Source organism: Pseudopodoces humilis, chromosome 6 (genome assembly GCF_049639895.1).
Source record: "Pseudopodoces humilis isolate 2021_Gansu_Grassland_sample_001 chromosome 6, ASM4963989v1, whole genome shotgun sequence".
Lineage (NCBI taxonomy): Eukaryota > Metazoa > Chordata > Aves > Passeriformes > Paridae > Pseudopodoces > Pseudopodoces humilis.
In genome coordinates, this window is record NC_142205.1 from 47,110,589 (window position 1) to 47,130,214 (window position 19,626).

General features: G+C 40.3%; 1 protein-coding gene across 1 annotated transcript in view; it reads left to right on the forward strand.

Moving 5' to 3' along the window:
• The first annotated feature begins 2,609 nt into the window (after nt 1–2,609).
• The window catches only part of DKK2 (dickkopf Wnt signaling pathway inhibitor 2), a 38,647-nt gene continuing 21,630 nt past the window's right edge, over nt 2,610–19,626 (forward strand). The window contains exon 1 of the mRNA XM_014260263.2: nt 2,610–3,020. Coding sequence (XP_014115738.1) covers nt 2,763–3,020 — 258 coding nt within the window. The 5' untranslated portion in view covers nt 2,610–2,762. The remainder of the gene's footprint in view (nt 3,021–19,626) is intronic.

The window sequence follows — 19,626 nt, forward strand, 5'->3', positions numbered from 1 at the left end:
GTTCTCCTTCCTGGGTAAGAGAAACACAGGTGAGATAGAAATTTTCCATGACATTACCTATTAGAGCTTTTCCTGTGGGCACGGAGAGCTGTTTGCTTTTGGGTTTGGGAGGGCTGAAACACCATGAGAGATGGGTGTTAAAAGCCACGTCACAAACAATTAAAAAGGATTGGCTTATATCTCTTTCCTATGAAATTACAAATTGTTTTCTGATTTTTCAAAAACATTTCCTTTAAAATGTCTTCGAGCATTAGCGAGGATGAAGTCAGAAAGGTAATTTTAGTTTATTTGAAGCTGCACAAAGGTATAAAAAAATGAAATGCTGTGAAGAAGACAAACTTGGGTTTTTTTTTTCATTCTTTCCTATTTGCCAAGCTGTGTAAAAAAAAAATAATTCTGAACCTAAGTTTTTGAAATCAAGTTGAATAAAATTTCTTCCAGTTTCAAACCCAGTAAACATGAGCTCACCTGAAGCCTGAATCAGAACAAGTGCCATACTCTGTAGAAGAGTTTAAAACTCGGTCTTGGCACTGACAAGTCATTTCAGTTGTTACTTAAAAAAAAATAGTAGTAATCCCCTAAAGTAAAAGATCATTTGATAAGGGAGATAAAAAACCAAAAACTTTCCCAGGAGATGGATTTAAATCCTCTCAAACAATTCTAAGGTTTGAGCTGTGGATAAAGACACAAATTACTCCATTCTTCACAAGATGCTCTGTTTAATATAATACAACCCATGAGGTTAGGACATGTTGCTAGCAGGCACATGACACTAGCTAGTCAACATTTGAAAAACCTTATCCGAGGTGGTGTGGCTCCTGGGGCATTCCTGCAGAGCTCCCAAGTCCCCAGGAAGGCTTCTGCTCACTTCGAGGGAGCAGCAGCACTGGAGGCCAAAACGGTGCTGGCTCCTTTCTGGTTTTTCTTGCCTTGGCAGCTGTCATTTGCGCAGCAGTTGATTCAGGATAAATGAAATTTCAGAGTGCTCATTTCTTGTTCTCCCCCTAGCTATGTAAAGGGCTAGAGTAAGAGGAAATGCTTGATAGATTAGAGGAAGGACCCTCCGGAAGAGGGGAAAAGCATGAAAATTCTCTCCACCGTTTCCAGGCAAGGTAATGTGCATAACAAGAACATGTGGGACAGCAAGAACGCTGTTCCCCTCACCATCTTTTGTTCCCTCCACCCCACTTTCACATGTCCAGGGGAAGGACAAAGGCTTGTAGCTGCTCCATGGCAGTAACCGAGTGCCTCATGGTGATGTTCTCTGCTTCACTCTAGATCTTTTGCAGGGAGAACTGAAGAGCTGTACCATTCTGCTAATTTTATGCTCTGTGTTCGTGTATACCTTCCTGTTTCTGAAACGCACTGTTTTGGTGCTGTGGCGAGGTGATGTGTTGGATTGTGTGGATGTAGTTCAAAGTACTGGAGGTTTTATTACAATCGGATGTGTGGTTGTGCCAAGGAAATGAGAAGGTGGATGCGAAGGAAGTGTCTTGGGTTGATGGTGGCACTGTGGGTACTGAGAAGGGTCAGGTGTGGGAGAGTGCAGCGCAGCCTTCTCGGCTGGACGTACCCTTAACTTGGGCGGCGGACATCGCTGGCTCGGGCAGCAGGTTCGGCAGGATTCGCTTGCCGGCCCCGCGCCCTCCCATCTCTGCGGGAATGACGGGCTTTGCGCGTCCCAGCGTTTCGGGGAGCTGGAGCGCCTCGACACGCGTCGCAGTGCGGCAGCCCGGTGTCGGGGAGGGCGCCCGGCGGGGCTGAATCCCCGAGCGGGGCTGGGCACGACAGGAGCCGCAGCCGGGAGCGGGGCACGCCCGGCCCGGGCTGACCCCGCCGGGGAGAGGGGGAACCCGTCAGGCTGGGGGGAAGGGGGACCGAGGGGACGGGAGTCGCTGCGCGGTGTGTCCCCCCCGAGGATGGGGGTTGCGGGCTGCGGAGGGGCCAGCGAGAAACTTGGAGACCACCGAGTGCGAGGGGCAGCAGCGCAGGAATCCCGACGGAGGCTCTGCCTCCTCTCCCGGGTCCTGGCGCTCCCGCCGCCAGTGGGGCCGGTCCCGGGGCTCCCCCGCCGCCGGGTGCCCAGAACCCCTCGCCCGCATCGGCCGGGCTGCAGGAGGAGGAGGAGAGGAGGAGGAGGAGGAAGAGTAGGAGGAGACCGGGCGCTTTCACTCCTGCAGAGGCTGAGGCAAAAGACAGAAAAAGGAGGAGGGGAATAAAAAGTAAAGAGGGGGGAGAGAGAGTGAAAGAAAACTAAGCCCAGCTTTTGCCGGTGCTGCTTGGATTGGATCTGGTTTGAGTTTCCTCTCTGCTGGCTTGAGCAGCAAGAGAAGGAGGAGTGGGGGGAAGTAACTCGCTCACTCTTCCTCTGAAGCTTTAGCAAGCGTGCTGGTGCCTGCGCTGGCGGGGAGCTGCCCGGGTGCAGTTTTCTCGCAGTTTATTGCTCTCAGTTTCTAGAGAACTGCCTGGACTTCTGGAGGACCTGGAGGAAAGAGACATCACAGACCTGATAGTTGCTCACTGCCTATAGACTTGACACATGTTTTTGTTTTTTTTCTTAGGGGATTCTTTTTAAAAAATATTTTTCTCCCGTGTCTCAGAACAGCAGTTCCTTGAGTGGCTTTGAAATCCATTGCTTCCTTAACAACTTCGGGAGATATTTTTAAAAACTTTTCCCCCCTCTCTTCTGTTTTCATTGCCAAAAAAAAAAAAAAAAAAAAAAAAAAAAGGAGAAAAAAGATAATCCTTTTGGGGGAGGGGAGATGATCGTGCTGATGTGGAATAAGTGCTCCTGCTGTCTCCTCTTACTAGCCGCGGTCCTGATCGTGGAGAGCTCCCAGCTAGACAGCTCCAGCTCCAAGGTGAACTCCATCAAGTCCACCCTGATGGGGGAGGCTCCAACTCAGGCAACCAACAGATCTGCAGGCATCCACCAGGGACTGATGCTTGCTAGCAGTAAGAAGGGCAAAATGCTAGAGCAGATGGGAAAACCTCCCAAGCACTATCACCGGCAAGGAGAGGTAGGACATCACTTCATTGCTCAAGTGTCTGTCCATCTGTGTGCTGTATGTAAATAATTGCTGGTCTCCCCCCTCACATTGTTTTCAGAGCTTTAATGTGCTAAATTAATTAATTTACTTCATTGGGCTTGCCTGGGACAATATAATCTCATAATAGGTTTTAAGAACTGTGCAAGTGGGAGGTTTAAACCATTCATTTTTCTCTGTAGGGTTAATAACTGGTGGAAGAAAGAGCAGTCTAACAAACTATCATCTTCAGCATTTCTTTGTTTGATTCCTTCTGTCAGAAGCAAATCAAGAAATTTCTTCTTAACTCTCAAGATAGTAAATGAGTTGAATTTGAATAGGCGAGGAAAACTTGTATGTGAAGTTAAAATTCACAGCAGTGTAACAAACTTGGTTTTAGAAACCGCACCTGGCAAGTTGATCTCTGGTATCTGGGTGAGAATAAAGAAGCATGCCCTGTGGTCTAGTTAAGGTGCAGCCATTTGTTTAATAAGACAGGAAAAAATTCAAGGTTCCTTGTCCAGAATATGCTCCAGTGGTTGTGGAAGTTTTGTTTGGTTATGGGAGTTTGAATATAAAGAAGATAGAAGAGGTTATAGGAAAAAAAGAAAGAGGGTTAAGAAAAAAAAAAGATCCTGACTTTCTTGTGCAGTCTTCTTTCCTCTTTACCCTGCCCAGAAACTTGGAAGCCTGATAGAAAATAATCTTCATTCAACTATTTTTGTGCTAAGCTATAAAGCAGCATTTTAAGCCATCAGTCCTGCTCTTCCCTCTCAAGTCTTAACTTGGATGGTATGAATGTTGCGTGTTGTGATGTTGAAAGAGGTAGACTTGTTCAGAAAATATAGATTTTATTGGGTATTATTAGTATCTCTAAATACAGCTGCTTTTCATAAGCAACAGTGTAGCAGCAAGAGAGCTGCCAACATTCAGCACTAAAAAAGGCAAACTACTCAATGCCTAAAGGGTCTGTACTTGCTTTAATTTTCCTTATAGCATCAGAGAAGCTGCAAATTCAAGTAATCCACTGAATTTTCTGAAGTGTTTCACATCAGCTTCCTAATAATTGAATATTATAATTTGGTTTTGTGTGCAGGCATAGTAACATAGTAGTGGTAGTTTTGTTTTTGTGTGTGAGAAATTTGTTTTTAAACTCCTCCAAGCTTTCTTTCTCTAGCCACTCAACTGCTTTATAATTTACCCAGAATTTGGTTGCCTCTCCTTACCTCTAAGCAAAGTTTAGCAAGAGATGCTGTGATGAAGTTTCTTATTGCTAAAGTATTGTGCTCTTTTCTAATTCACATTTTACTAACCAGTATTATATTATTATGTTGAATCACCTTGAGGGGATAGAGGTGCCCAATGCACCTTCTTATATGTTCTCCCTGGATTTTCATTTGTTTTCAACGTATCCATAAAATGTCAAAATACAGGTCCTATTTTCCCCCACTGAGTGTTATCAGTCTCATGAGTTTTGTGAGTCTGTGCTGCCCAGCCTTTGCCTTTCGGGGAAGTCTCGCCACCATCCCCTGTGTACAACATCCTCACCGCTTCCCTGTGTATTCAGCGCAATGTTGAGAATAATTGATTATGATTCACCCAGCTCCTGAAAAACAATTTGTGCTCCCCACCGGTTGTATTTGCAAGATTTGCCCCTAATGTGCCTGCCTGGACTGGAATTTTGAGGCACTTCTAGTTACTGGCATGAACTCACAAGGCACACTTCAAGTGAGAGACAGCACTGTAAGTATCTGTAGTGGTAGAAGAGACATCATGCATGTTAAGATTTCATGTTTGTAGCGTCAGCAAAGACCCCTGGAGAACTGGTGGCTGTGACTCCCAGGGAGTGAAGCCTGACCTTCCATCAGGGGCTGTCAGCACTGAATTTACCCTCTCTCCCTGAGATTCTGTCCCCAGATCCTGCATGGCCTCAAACAGATGTAAGTGAAAATGACACAGATTTGCTCCCAATAATTCTAGATGCTACTTTTGGCCATCTGCCCGAAGCAGCACAGTTGATGCAGAATTGCAATAAAAAGAAAAAAAGAAGGGAAAAGACAAGGAAAAGAAAATGAAAGGGAAGAGAGGGAAGAAAAGAGAGGAAAGAGAAGAGAGAAAAGAAAAGAGGAAAGAAAAGAAAAAAGTAAAGAAAAGAGAAAAATTATCTTTTGTGAAAATGTTTTCTCTTTGGTGATACTTCCAGCTGTAGGGCTGGTAAGCCGCTGCGTTTTTTTAACAGCATTGTTACACATATTGACCAATTAAGACACGACATTTCCATAATCTTTTTTGAAGTACTCTTATTAGGTTAGTGCTTAATTTGTTTAGATTACAGGACTTTGCACTGAAGTTTACCATGCCGCTTGCAAAAAAAAGCAGGCCTATGCTTTTCTTTCAAAAAAAATCTGTTGAACTAGTAGAATTTGTAAAGTCTAAATAGTAAGAGTATCTTTTATATCTTGGCAACATTAGATGGTGAGTTGAGTGCCTTCTTTGCAACAAGGAAATAGATTTATAAGACCAAGGATATACAAGTAAAAGAAAAAATAATAGAATTTTGCTGTTGTGAGGGCTCTGAGCTGTGCTTTCAGCTCTGCACATACCCGTGGTGGAAATCACCAAAACTGATGAAAGGACCATCAGCCTACAACCCATTTGCTTTTCAATTATGTTAATTCTCAGGACTAGGAGCAACTTGGGAGTGTTTAATCAGCAATAAATCAACCAATACAATAGTTCATGGCTTATCTGGAGTGTTGATGTTTTTCAGCTGGTAGTTACAGTGTTTCTGCCCAGAAAGGGAAGATCCAGCACTCTTTTGTCAGGCAAAGTTCCAGTTTAAATTAATAAAAATACTCACATGAGCAAAGCAAGCTGATCCAGCTTGCAAGAGAGACTGGCGGGGCAAATGTGGATTTTAGTAAGACTTAACATTTTTATGTCTTTCTGAGGAATATTATTTATTTTCTGTTCTATTCCCTTTACTGCCTTGGATCAGCAAAGAATGAGAAGTACTGATGTGCTAAATTGGTGAGATTTCATTCTCTTCACTTTTCTATGTTGTCACTGCTGCTTTTCCTTTTCCGTGAATTGTTAATGTTTCCCCATTTTCACAGAGAATCAGAAAGTATCTCCAGCATTTGCCCAAGGGAAAAACATGCTCAAAATAGTACTGTGCAGTGCATGCTAATCTAGGTTACTTTGGGGGGTCAGGATTATATACTGTCAGCTATTTGTTTCCTTTTAAAACTTGATTTAAAGAAATGCTTCTAGGGACATCCAACACCTCAGTTCTGTGACCTGTCTGTGAAAGTGTTCTGGGTATGTCCCCTCTCCAGGTAAAATGATACAGGGGTCATGATTGACAGTGAAGATTAATTTTTTGGTGTGTTAGCTATAACTTCCACTGTGTTTGGTCAAGGTCTCCCGTATGAGTGCTCTAGCTCGACTATAGAGATACAACCTGCAAGTAAAAATAGAACATAATGTATGGTGCCTGTAAAGCATAGCCATTCCACAGATTATTGGTTGATGACTTTGTAGCCTCTTCAATTCACTTCAACACCTTTTAGCCTTCTTGCCTCTGTCTTTTAGTCCCCTCTCTCTGAGATGTGTCTCCTCCATCAATGCTGGGGTTTGCATGCCTTCACACTCAACCACCTTTAATGATCTGGTAGGCTGTGACCTACCAGGCTTTATTTCCAGCTATTTTCCTTCTTTAATCTATGGCTGCTACTATCTTCTCCCCTTCCCACCTCCTGGCCACAAGCTGTTGTTTCAGCTCATTCTTCAGCAAGACGTGTCTCTCAGTCCCTTTGTCACTCTGCTGCTGCATAGCTGTTTGGGTTTGTGCTTCCCATCGAGGCTGTCCCTTCCCCATGAACATGATGGGAGCAGTAGCAATGAAGGGAAGAACTGGAACATCCAGTAGAGGGAACTGGCACATCTGTGAGGCTGACTAAGAGATAATAAGGTCTGGAAAAGGGAGAGAGGAGTGAAAAGCTGGGACAAATTTCAGCGCTGCAGAAGCACAACCGACAGCTATCAGATAAGCCTTAGTATTCCAAATGCACTCAGTTCAACGTTAAAGATGTGTTTATTTTTTTAAAATTCCATTGCAGCTTGAGCTAAGAGGTTCAAGACCACAGAAGCCAAACCAAAGAGGCATTTATTCAAATTACTAATTTGATACTGATCTCATACCTATTAATGCATGGACATACATGTGTTTCTTGGACGGGACATACTTACCCACAAGGACTTGCTAGAAAATGTTTGGATGATGCTTTGTAGAGAGTAAAACAGCATGAGATGAAGTAATTGAATGCAGTGCCCTGACAGTGTTACAATAAAATGTACCAAAGACACCAAAAATGTAACCACAATATCTTAAATAGCTAGCAACTAAGGCAGCAAAAATTATTTCTTCATGGGATTAAAATTAAATTCATTAAAATAACTAGAAATTATGTCCAGTAATAGCTGCCTTCTTTTTTTTTTTTTTTAATTAAAAAAAAAAATACAGAATTGCTAAATCTGCAGAGGCCACCAGAGAATTAATTCTTTGCTCTTGCTGTTTGGTGTTAGAGATCTGGGTGACATACTGGTTTACTAGCAGCAGTCTTGCTAAATAACATACTGGCTTCTCTCTTAATTGCAAAAAGTGGGGTGCAGAGGTTATTATTTCCTTCCTGGGTCATGCTTGGTGTCCCCTTCAAATTGTTATTATTGACTGACATAATAACATAGAGGAAAAGCTCCTATAAAGTACTTTTCTGCAAGTATTTCTTATGAGCTTTGCAACAATGCCTAGAAAACTTCTAGAACTCTGATATGCTGCTGGGTGTGCACATACTTAGGAAGAGTCAGTTTCTGTATGGAAAGTCTGTCAGAGCTTAATGACAGCACAAAAGATGATGAAGCATGATTACATTTTCCACTCAGAAAAGTGAGTCTGATTAACTCATTGTGTTTGATTAACTGATGCTTTGCAGATGCAAATATAGCACGGGTTTAATTTTGATCTTAATTATCTCAACACCGGATGTATCTTGCAAGCACTTCATATCTCATGGCTTGTCAATAGAGCCTTTGGTCCTTTTACACTTGTACTTACAAAGGCCTCACCCTGGAAATGCCGTTCAGGAGGAATTTAGCTCTGCAAAGGAGGAGCCCCATGAAGCTTCTGTTTCTGTTTGGTTTTCTTTTCCAGGATTTATATGTCTGCTACACTTTTTAAGTATATCCGAACAAGTTTTATATACACGTAAAAATGCTAATTTGGAGAACACCTTCAAAACAGAGAGAGCTTCCCCTCCTGCCTGTGCTTGCCAAGGTCCCTATCAAGTCCACGCGACCTCCTGCCTGCCCCCACTGGTTGTGGCTGTCAGGAATCAGGGTGCGGTGGGACACACCTGGGGGCAGCAGTCCCTGCTTGGCCCATCATTGCCATGGGGTTTGTCACCATGTCCTGTCCTGATGGAGCTTTGTGTTGTTTTTGGCACCGCAGTAAATGAAATGTTTACGATGGATTTAAGGAGATGAAGTTTGTATGACACCACAGACCTGGTGGAGAAAGCTAGAAGCCACCATAATGCTTTTCCAGCACTAGTAAAATTCCAAGTGTATTAAGAATTTTATATTTATTATTTTTTTTTAGTGAACCGAAGATAATTATTTTGAAATCTTTGTCTTTTACTGCTGTGTTCTATGCAGTGTTTCTGGTACTTTTAGGTTGAAACTTATAGGAAGCTTCTATGAGCTTCATATCCATGGATGTGAAAGGCCAATACAAAAGCCAAGAAGATCAGAAGGTTTGCTTTGCTACTCCTTTAAAATGAATTTTGCCTGCTAAAGTTTTTATTTTCATTAGGGACCATGACCTTCATCTCATCTTTTTTTCACCAAGTATAGGATGTACATTGGCAGTGTGTGACCCCAAACCATCACTTTTCTTCAGTGTAACTTTTTTTCCTTCTTGGTTGAAGGTCAAATTTATTCTAATGCAAATTGTAATGAAAATCAAGCAATTTTCAAATTGTAATGAAATGTGGAACTAGATGATTTATTATACTTCCAAGCTAATTGCAGAATCCTTTTCTCTAGAATGGGCCACAGAAAGTAGTGTTAGAGAGAAAGCGAGATGGCTTAAAAGGATACATATGTTCATACTAAAGGACAGCATAATACTAAATCACAGCAATCTTGAAAAAAATAATGAGTTTTGTTCATCTCGGTTACAGCTTTTTTGGGCTCGGCCTTCAATCCATCTATGATTTATACATTTGTGTTCACAGAAAAAGAACTTGAGTTATGAAAATAAATGGATATAAACACACAGTGGGAACATGGAGTTCACTCATTTAGCTATTTTGTTCTTACTAACGGAAAGAGCAGAGCAATGCTACAAAAAAGAAAAAAGAGCTTGAAAGTTGTTGGGTTTTTCCCCCTCAAAGCACATAAGCACACGGTTCAGCCCCTTGGGACTTTCTTAAAGCTAAGCTTTGATATGATTGAATTTTCATATGCATAGTAATGAATCTTTGAGACATGCATGTTGCACATGTGTAGTGCAAATGGCACTCGTTTAGCATTTTTAGCAGTAAGCAAAGGCAGACTGCTCCGCACATGCTTGAGAATGAGGTGTTGCTTCACTCTGCAAGCCCTCTGCCTCATTCTCTGTGCATCATGTAAGTGTGAACCAGGCTGTGCATGCTTTTAAAAGCATATTTATCGGTCCAGTGAATGAGAGGACAGGGTTCAGTTCTACGTGTTTTGGCAGCTTGCCTTGAGTAAAGCAGTGACTTGCTGTCAGCATGATCTCCTCTCTGCAATCTGAAATGACTACAGTGGAGATCTCTTAAAGGAACTGTGAACACAATACGTTGATGTTGCAGCAGGAAGCTTTTATTCTTGGAATCCCATTCTGAAGTGGAACACCATCATGGAAAGTAGTGCATCTGATGGGGGAAGATCTCCTTTACTTTTCCTCTTGTACAGAGCAAGGTAGCTTCCCAAATTTGGTTTGTTTTTGGGGTTTTTGCTATATGTTCCTACAGAAAATGGTGCACCACTTCTTGACAGTCTGAAAAGATACTAAACTGGACATTCTGCTGTGGCCTGACCTGTCAGGATTAGTACATACTGCAGTGTACTTGCCATATTTCTTTGTTACTTTTCTTTCGGCTTGAAAATTAGAGCACGGAGCCCTCCTACCCAGTTTGTTGTGGACTCGGGATGCTGTTTTCTACCTCAAAGAATAAAAGTTTGTGTTTCTATCTATCTTCTGAGAATTTTAGGTTGCCTACACGGGGACTGAGCTATGAGTCTTTTACTCTCCCTTTGGTAGGAGTACTGGGTGGGTACTTCCTTTCTTTTTCAAGCATCATCTCCCTGTCATTCTTCAGGAGGCAGGGAAGACAGGACATATCAAAAAGTCATGTTTTACCAGACCTGTCATTCTTAAATTTCAGTTTATCATCCACTCAGGTAGCAATAATGACACCATCTGGCTCACATAACCAGCCACTCTGTGTGAGCTGAACACTATGGGCTTTCCCAGTGAGACTGAAAGTTGTTATTTCAGGCCTGTTAAGTTGCTGTTACTCACAACAAAACTAAATTTCCATTTGTATACCATTCATAACCAATTCCTGTGGTAGGGTGAGAGACAGGGTGTAGGTCAGAATTGATGAATGGAAATTTTGGGAACCAAGGAAGGACCATGAAAACAGGAGGCTGCCATCCTCTTTCCATGCTTTCTCTGTGTGGAGCCAAATGTTGATGCTGCTTCATGTCATCTTACAGGTAAAGAGGAAAACTGCCTAGGCTTAGAAGTCTACTTACAATTTGGTGGTAGTACTAAACTGCTTAGCTGCATTACAATGTTTTTGTAATTGTTTAAATAAATACAGAGTTTTAAAAATGCTCTTTAGGAATGCTTGTAAACTTCTGTGCTTGGATTTGTCCCCATTGCTATCTTCCAGACATCCCACTCCTCGCCAGGAAAATGGCTTTTTAACAAGAAGAATCCTCTGGAAATTACTTTCTGAGGGGGTCCTGGCCACAGCAGCTGCAACAAATTGCCACTGAACTTCAGTCCCAATTGTTTTTTATTGCTAAAAGGATAAGTGACCAAGTGAATACTTGTATTATAGCTTCACGACAGTTTATTAAGTATCAAATTGTAGTGTGTGATGCTGCCTAACTAGATGATTAAGGTTTTTTCTCTGCAGAGAAAAATTTCTCTCAGACTTTGTACCAATGCTTCAGCTGCAAAAGGTTGGGAAAGTCCTGCCAGTCCCAAAGTGTTCTGTGGTTACGCTGGCTTAGGGTTTTCCTCTGCTGGGGCTGGTCAGTGATGTCAGCACAAGCAGAGCTATAACAGCATGAGGCAGCTGAGAAGTCACGGCACTGCAATCCATTGCATGTTGGTCCATCTCCTGCTGAGGAAACAAGTCCATGGGGGGCATTTCCTGAACAAGAGGGTTTTGAGTAGCAGCACAGCTTCAGCATAGCTCAGATTATGCTAACTGGGAAGCATTTTGGCGTGATTTCCCAAATAAGCAGCACAGAGCCCAGAAAGGTCAATAAAGTATGGAGCAAAACCTTGAGATGGTACAGGAGGATTGCTTGTGCATTTGAGCAGGATTTGCCACCTGGAATGGAGGTGCAGGTCTGCTTGCCCTCCTCTCAGCCTCTCTCCTCTAAATTTGAGGATCCCTCCTTCCCCAGACATGCTGGCCTCACTGTCACTGCTGTAGATTTGTGACTTAGGTTTGTTTTTTTCCATTACAGTTACAAGGATGATGCCTTTTCTTAAGCCCTATCCTCTCAAGTTATCAGTGAAGAATAGATAAGAGAATCTTGATTTCAAGCACACATGTGCACTGCAGGTGTGAAGGGAACTCTTAAACTGTTTATGAGCACACAAAGCCCCACGAACAAAGAGGGCAGAAAAGAACGTTGTCATTTTAAGGAAAAATATGTTTTAAGGCCCTGTTAAAAAATAAAGCCAAAACAGAACAGCAAATGGGCTGCAGATTGTCTGTGTAAGAGGTATTAGCACTCTGAAACCCTCTTATTTTTCTGAACAGGCTTGTGCCACAGACAGTCCCAGTTAGCCCAGATGCCATTTGACAGTGGAGGGGGTATCCACTGTCAGGCTCTTGTCTTGGGAGAGTTACTCACAAAATCCTCTTCCAAGAGGCACACACAGGCAAGTAGGATAGCACTGCCTTAACTCTGTTTTAAAGGTTTTAGATGACTAGGAGTCAAGGGAGACATTGTATGAACAGCTGTTATAGTGGGGTGTGAGTTCCAGATCTGGGGTGCCCTTGTTGCTTTTAAGTTTGGTGGGATTGAAGTCTGTTTCACTGTTAAAGGGTCAGAAGGGGCAAGGATGGCTAACATGAGAGAAAACACATTACTTTCTTTAGCAGCCATGTGAGGATATCTTAATTTGTTTGGGACAGCTTTCAGGTACAGTGAGGGTAGCATCCATAATGGTGGTGAAAATTCAGTACCCAAACAAAAGTAATGTAACTCACTCCCCTCCAGCACTGTTTTCCAGCAGATGCACCAAAGAAATTTGGCTACAGACAAAAGTTCATGCTGCCCAGAAATGCTACTCTTTAGCTCTTTGCTCTGCAAAATGTGCTGCTTTATTGCTCTTCTTATCCAGTGAGTGCCACACACTTCTGCACAGAAAAGCATCTCAAAGGTTTGGCCCTGTTTACCGATAGGATGAGTCTGAAATGTACTTATGTACCTAAATACCTGAATGTTTTCAGTGGGAATTAGGTTCCACATGCATTTAGGGAGTGGGGTCATGGTCTTTTCCATGCATGTGAGAAATTCAGAGGAAGTTGTCTCTCTGAGACTCGGTGCAAGGCATGCTCAGGGACAAGGACATCTCTTCTCTTTCATCACCTATGTAAGGTAGTCTGACTTCGGTTGTTAGAATAATTTGTTATAATTATTATTGCAGAAAAGTTAAATCTGAATAATTTATGCTGTTCCCTCAATTATGGAATAATTATATAAAAGATCAGTTATAGGTCGTATCTAATGTAGTAGACACAGTTTTGCTGACCATTCTCTCTGGGTTACAGTTCTCATCCAGAGAAATTTTTTTCTTACACCAGCATCTTTTTCTTTTTTTTTTTTTCCCTGTAAAACTGGACAAGGATGCAGAGGTGTTGCAAGGAGAGCTGTAGTGCTTGTCTTTAAGGAGCCTCTTCCTGACCCACCCTATGTAAAGCAGTTGACACATCATGTGTTTTGCAGCTGGGACATCTACCCTAGCACATGTCTCTGATATGTAAACATACTGACTTTGGCCTTTTGGAAGCACCAGTCCCATGCTGTTCTCTAGAGTTGTGTTTAAGTAATTTCCCAGATACTGTGGATATAGGGCCGGTAGGAGCAAAAGCTGAAGTGGAATTCATGAGTTCAGATTTAGCTGATTCTGTAAAAACAGACACAGTTTGTGTTGTTGCACAACACAAACTGACAGTTTCTGGATTTGATTTTCTCTCTTTCCTTGGTTTGACCTCCAGTGTTTCTTCTGTCAGCCAATTGGTATTTGCTTCTGAAGTTGTAGAGTTTGTGTGTATGAATGTTTTTGTTTGTTTGTTTCAGGTTTTTTGTGGAGTTGTTGTTTTATTTTTACAATATAGCCCTTTAAATTTGAATCTTACCCCTTGAGGAAAGGGCAGGCTGGTTTCTGTGAAATAGCATCTGGAGGGCTTGAAGAACGCTGAGGTGGCACAGGGGTGAAATTCAGGCAGGGTTATCCGCACTGCTGAACAGCTTGAGCAGACAAAAGCAGCCACGGACCAAGTTCATGCCCTGTCAGTGGTACAACATGCATCTCCAACCCTGCAGTACGGGGAGCTCTACTGCTCCTGGTGCTCTTGACTTCACTGGAAGTGTTTGTTCTTGTATGCTTTGACCATTTGTAAGTAAAATGGTCACTGCTTTTACTTTTGATCCCCTTCTGCCCTAAATGACCCTATTGTTGGGAAATCAATTTAAAGAGTAGCTACTAGAGGACATTTTGTGAACATTTGCTTCTTCTAAAGTTCATTTTAATGGTATGTTTCACCTGAATATTTTTCAGAACAAAAAAAATCTCTAATGCTCTTCTGACCTGACAACATGTGTGAGGCTAAGGCTTCCTACTTCCTCCCAGCCTTCCTCACAAAACACTCTCTCAATATACAGTTTTAATCATATTTGTGAGTACAGTATCAAAGTTAATCTTTCAAAACAGCATTTTTTTTACCAGGCTAATCACAGATCAAAATCATATCTTTGCTCTTCAAATACTTATGCCAATGGAGCTATAGCTCAAGTACAAAAACTTTAAATGGAATTGCCAAGGTATAACACATTTTGTAACTGATTAGAATAATTGCTAATTGATTAAAAAATAAGCAGGATTAAACTGCCACATTTCACTATACAGGGAGGCTATGAGCAAAGCTTCACATAAACCTTTCAGGACTGATGCTGTTCAACTTAGTGGCAAGTGTTCCAGAAAATGGGCACAGAAATTTTTACAAAAATTTATTCACAACAGTAAAAACTTAAGTGGACCACAAAGAGTTACAGTAAATGCCAGTATAATGACCACTTGAGAGATAAATCCCTTGGGTAAAATTCCATTTTTAATAATGTTAAGCAATATATATGGCATCATGTGATGGCACTTTGACACATACATTGATAACCTGTAATTTAGTGTCAATTTAGCTATCTTTCTTGGTGAAGCAGCAGAAGAGAGACAAAAAATAAATGAAAAAAATATTAAAAAATAAAATCCAAGTGGAATATCAAGAAGTGAAAAAAAACCAAACAAACAGAGGGCATTTTAAAACTGGTTCTAATCTCATGGTGTTGAGTAACTGTTAAAAGATATAAAAGCAGGATTAAATGGAGGAGGAAGACAGCAGGGATGATCATAACACCTGAACTGCTTAAACACAACAGTAAGTAAATAGGATGCAAAGACTCAGTTTGGGAAAGGGAGAATATGGGAGAACAGGATGGGGAGAAATAAAGTAACGAAGAGTCAGCAGAAGAAGGTAAGTGGAGAGCAATCACTCAGTGGTTGCTGTAGAAGAAGAGCCAAGAGCAGACAGTAAAATTAGCAGACTGCCAGGAACTACTTTTTCATGTTGTGGAGCTCATTGACACGTGATGCTGTTGCAGCTGTATGTGGGAACAGCTCAAATGGGGAGAAGTCAGACACAGAGACAAGAGATTGCACTGATGGGTACTGAACTTCCAGCCTCAGATGTGTCTAAGTGACTGTTGGCTGAAGCGGGGAGAATACAACTGGGAGAATTGTTTCTATGCTTGCCTGTAATCTTATTCCTCTGAGTATTTGCATCTAGCTGTATGCTGGCCTGGCCACTTTTCTCTGATAGGGTATAGCAATTTTTATGTACTTATGCAGTTAATCATTTAAATCAACATAAAAATCAGTAATTTTTTTTATTTTATCAGTATCATAAGTAGCCCAGCTTGTTGCTTCAATTTATCAGGAAACTTAAGCATATGTGGTTCAATATAAGTATTTGTGTTTTGTGAACTTCTGTTAGGAAGTCCATATACAAATATTATGCAAAAACTTAAGTACTGAGCTGAACCCAATCCTTGGTTCTATGACAGTGGGCACTGATTTTCATATTCTCTCCAAAGCCCATGGACAGCAGCATTAACACTCCCATGAATGCCAGTGTGGCTTTCTTATCCACATTTGTAGGCAAAATGTTAAATAGTCCAAAGAGATTGCTGCAGCAAATGGAAAACATGACTACACTGAAAAGGAAATGGAAAAAAGAAGAAAGAGGCAAAGAGGCTTAGAACAGATTTACAAAGTATGTAGGATACACAAGTCAAGGGAGACTTTTCAGATTTTTGCTAAAATTTAATCAGCTACAGAAGTAAATCCTTTACAAAAAGGGTAAGATTTTCAAGTCATTCATTACTCAGAATGAAGATTTTGGGTTTGGGGTGGGGCATCTTTTTGCTTTTTTTCTAATTTCCTCAAGAATTTTGCTAATGAGTAAATCTTTCCCTTGCAAATTATCATTATACACAGGACTGAGTATCTTCAAATTTTTGAAAAGTTCAGTGTTTCCAAAGTTGTTAGAGTTTTGATGGAAAGTACTCTGATGCTGGGGAGGTACAGGGCTGGTTGTACAAATAGATACAAAAAGCTGAGGACAAAGAGAAACTCAGGATTACAGTCAAACTCCAAAAATCTCCTATTTAATCTTTGAAGTCAATTTGACCAGGGATTTTAGGAGCCTAAATAGAATTCACAGTGTTATAAGTGCTGGTGTGTGTGTGCTTGTGTGCATGTCTTTTCCTGCTTTCACAAGATCCTTCTCTCCATCAGGCAAAAGTTGGAGTTCACAAAATATTGTGTTGCTTCTGTTGTTTTCCCCTTGCAGCAGTCTCTGGTTACCATTTCTGACTTAATGAGTATTGATTGTATTAAAAAAAAAAATTAAACCTCGTTTGATCTTCTCTTCCACCTGCAAACTCCAAAAGAGTTAAAAGCCATGGTTAACACACATGTTTAAATACTTTGGCATTCAAACTTGGATTCCAACCATCCAGGTTCAGTAAAAAACTTGGCAGAGCTGCTGCCTCTCCACTGTGCTTGAGAGCAAGGTGTAACATCTTGTGACCAGTTGATTGATGTGAAGATACTTGATGCATTTATTGCTAATGCAGTACATGAATTTTGGTAGATGTGACCAAGTCCAGTCTGCTCCCTTCTCTAAAGCAGATGTGGAAGGGAACTTGCTATCCTGAGCTTGTCAGCTTGCTGAAATCTCTGACATCTTTTTTTCTGGTGAAAAAAATCCCAGCTAATGGTGTATATTTATTCATTACTGTTTTTGTGCATATGGCATATTAGTTATCTGAGCATAGCATTTTCAGTGGTTGTGTGAAACAGTATTTAAAAGGGCCACAAATTCTTTGTTGGTTGGACTTCAAGCATAATATTTGGTTGGCTCAGTCATCAGTTGTGTTAAATTTCTATGGCATTGATTCCAAAAACCTGTCACTGTGTGCCATCTGAATTTCCCCATCATGTAAAATGCTCCTCTTTGAAACAAATATAGGACACTTTAAGGAGCTAAAAATGTTTGGTAGATGATAATATAGATGACAAATCCAAACATTTACGCAATGCGGAGTAATTTTAGAGAAGAGAAACACAGAAGAAATTAAATGTCATAAAGTTTAATAGGAAATGCACAGGTTGAATATGTTCCTGCTTAAGTCAATATGCCTTTAAACAGTAGTTCTTCTAAACTTGCCAATTTAAAGATGCATACCTAACATAAAAATTCTTGGAATAAAAAGAATCTTTTTTTTTCTTTTTTAATTTTTGTTCAATGTAAAAAAAAGGTGCCATTTTCACAATTGGTACAGATTCTAAGCAGAACAATATCATAATTTATTGAAGAAAGGAAGAATATTTGTTTTGGGAATGTGCATTTACTCTTGAATCAGCAGGTTGTGCTGCATTCATTTTGTATCCTTCTCAGCTTTCATGCTCTCATCCATCTCTTTCTGATATTATTTTAAACTCTTGGGTGTATAGAGATTTAGCTTCCCAGGACTCTGAATTAGACTGGAACTCAATTCATCTGACAGACTTTTGAAACTGGGACTGTAATTCCCAACTCATTTAGATACTTAATGATCATTCAGTCTTCTGTCTGTGTTTCTACTTGCTCACTCACTTTTTACGCAGTAGGAGTCAGTCAATCTTCAGATCAGAAGCATATGGTACCCCCTCCAGCAGACAAACATTTTCCACCAACATTTTGAAGAGAATGAAAATCTAAATAAATAACCCCCAAGGCTGAAAGCAGCCTATTCACCAAACAGTAATTCCGCAGGAAAAATAAATGTTCAGCAAAGTGATCTTTCATTTGGAAATTGGATCCAGACTCTACAGACCCAGAAGGGTGAGCAATTGTGTCATATGCAGTGCAATGCAGTTTGTCTGCAAAGTGTGCTGCCACAAGGTACTGATGTTCTGCTTATGGGGAAATGCAGTCTGGGAAAAAGTTAAACAGTTTGTTTGTCAGCAAACTGTTGAAATCATGGTACCATGAACATTATCCCTCAGGAATTATAAATGGTTAATGCTTATGGACCATCCACCAGCTAGTTCAGAATGATGCAATTCAGGACAGATTAATCTTTCAACACTTTGTTTTGAAAATGCAGAATTCTGTTCTTTGAAGAAAGATGGTAAAACCATTGTGTCTGGAAGGCAATAAAAATTAGTCTTTTAGGAAGGTCAGACACACAGTTCCATGTTTATCTTTTGCTCTAATATTGTAGTTTCTTGGTAAATTAATCATTGCTGCCATGTTTTTTTGCAGAGAAAAGAATTCACTTCTTCCATGGAGCTAACTTTAGCAGTAGTGTCTTACTGAGGATGGAGGGAGAAAAAGTAGTGTAAGGACTTAATGGCCAATTATCCTGTCGAAGTGCAGTGTTATAACTCTGCTGCCTCTTCAAGCACCTATGTGCATTTGAAATCCAAGGATTCTTTTCTGAAAAGAAAAATCACTGTAAGCAATTATAACTTGGAAAATTTCTTTTTTCATGATTTGCACTGATTTTTTTCCACCTGTGTGAGTTATCTGAATAGAAAAGAAATTTCCATAATACAATAATATGTTTGTGATACTTAAAATAGCTTAATCCAATATCTTTGTGGCTAAGGTGAATTTGTGCTTAAAACGATTTAGCAAATTATCAGTCAGAAAAAGATTTTAAAAAGGTAACTAAAGCATTTCTACCTTTAAAATACATACAAAATTTTAGCCAAGGACATTATTTTAGGGGTGGTATAGTAAAGACAATATAATTTATCTACTGTAATAGCATATGCTAATTAGATTATTTTATATTATATATGACTTACATATCTGTACATATGTGCATATATACTAAGAACATTTATGATATGTGGATTAAGCAGGAAGTTTATATTTTATTTTCTGGGTTTTTTTTTTGCCAATACTGTGTTGTTATTAGAACCGCTTTTGCAATGCCTAGTATTAGGAAAAGGGAAATCACCATAAAAGAACTTCAAGACGTATTGATAAAGACCCAAAACCTTAAGTTCTCGCTAGGGAAAAAAATACTTCAAGAAATTTGGTCTTCTGAAAGCTAAATTATTAATGATTTTAAATGTAATTATTCAGTCCTATTCAATGCTCAAAGCATAGCAGATTTCCTTTTCTAAATAGTTTTGAAGGTAAGGTTGGAGTTTGGAAATAAAATTGTTGTAAAACAGGTTGCTTTAAAAGTGGCATAATGTTCTTTCATGTATATTGTTTTCCAAAGTTTAAATTTAGGCAGTTCACAAATGAGATGAAAATTATTCTTTCTCTTGGAGATTAAACTTTTCCTGAGGTCAGTCTGTGCACTGTTTCTTGTTCACCCATTACCAATAATAAGAATTTTGTGATTGCCTTTTGGTTAAGAACTTTGCTGTTGATGCACATGCTAGAGATTACAATTATTTATCTGGATTCAGGTTAACAGT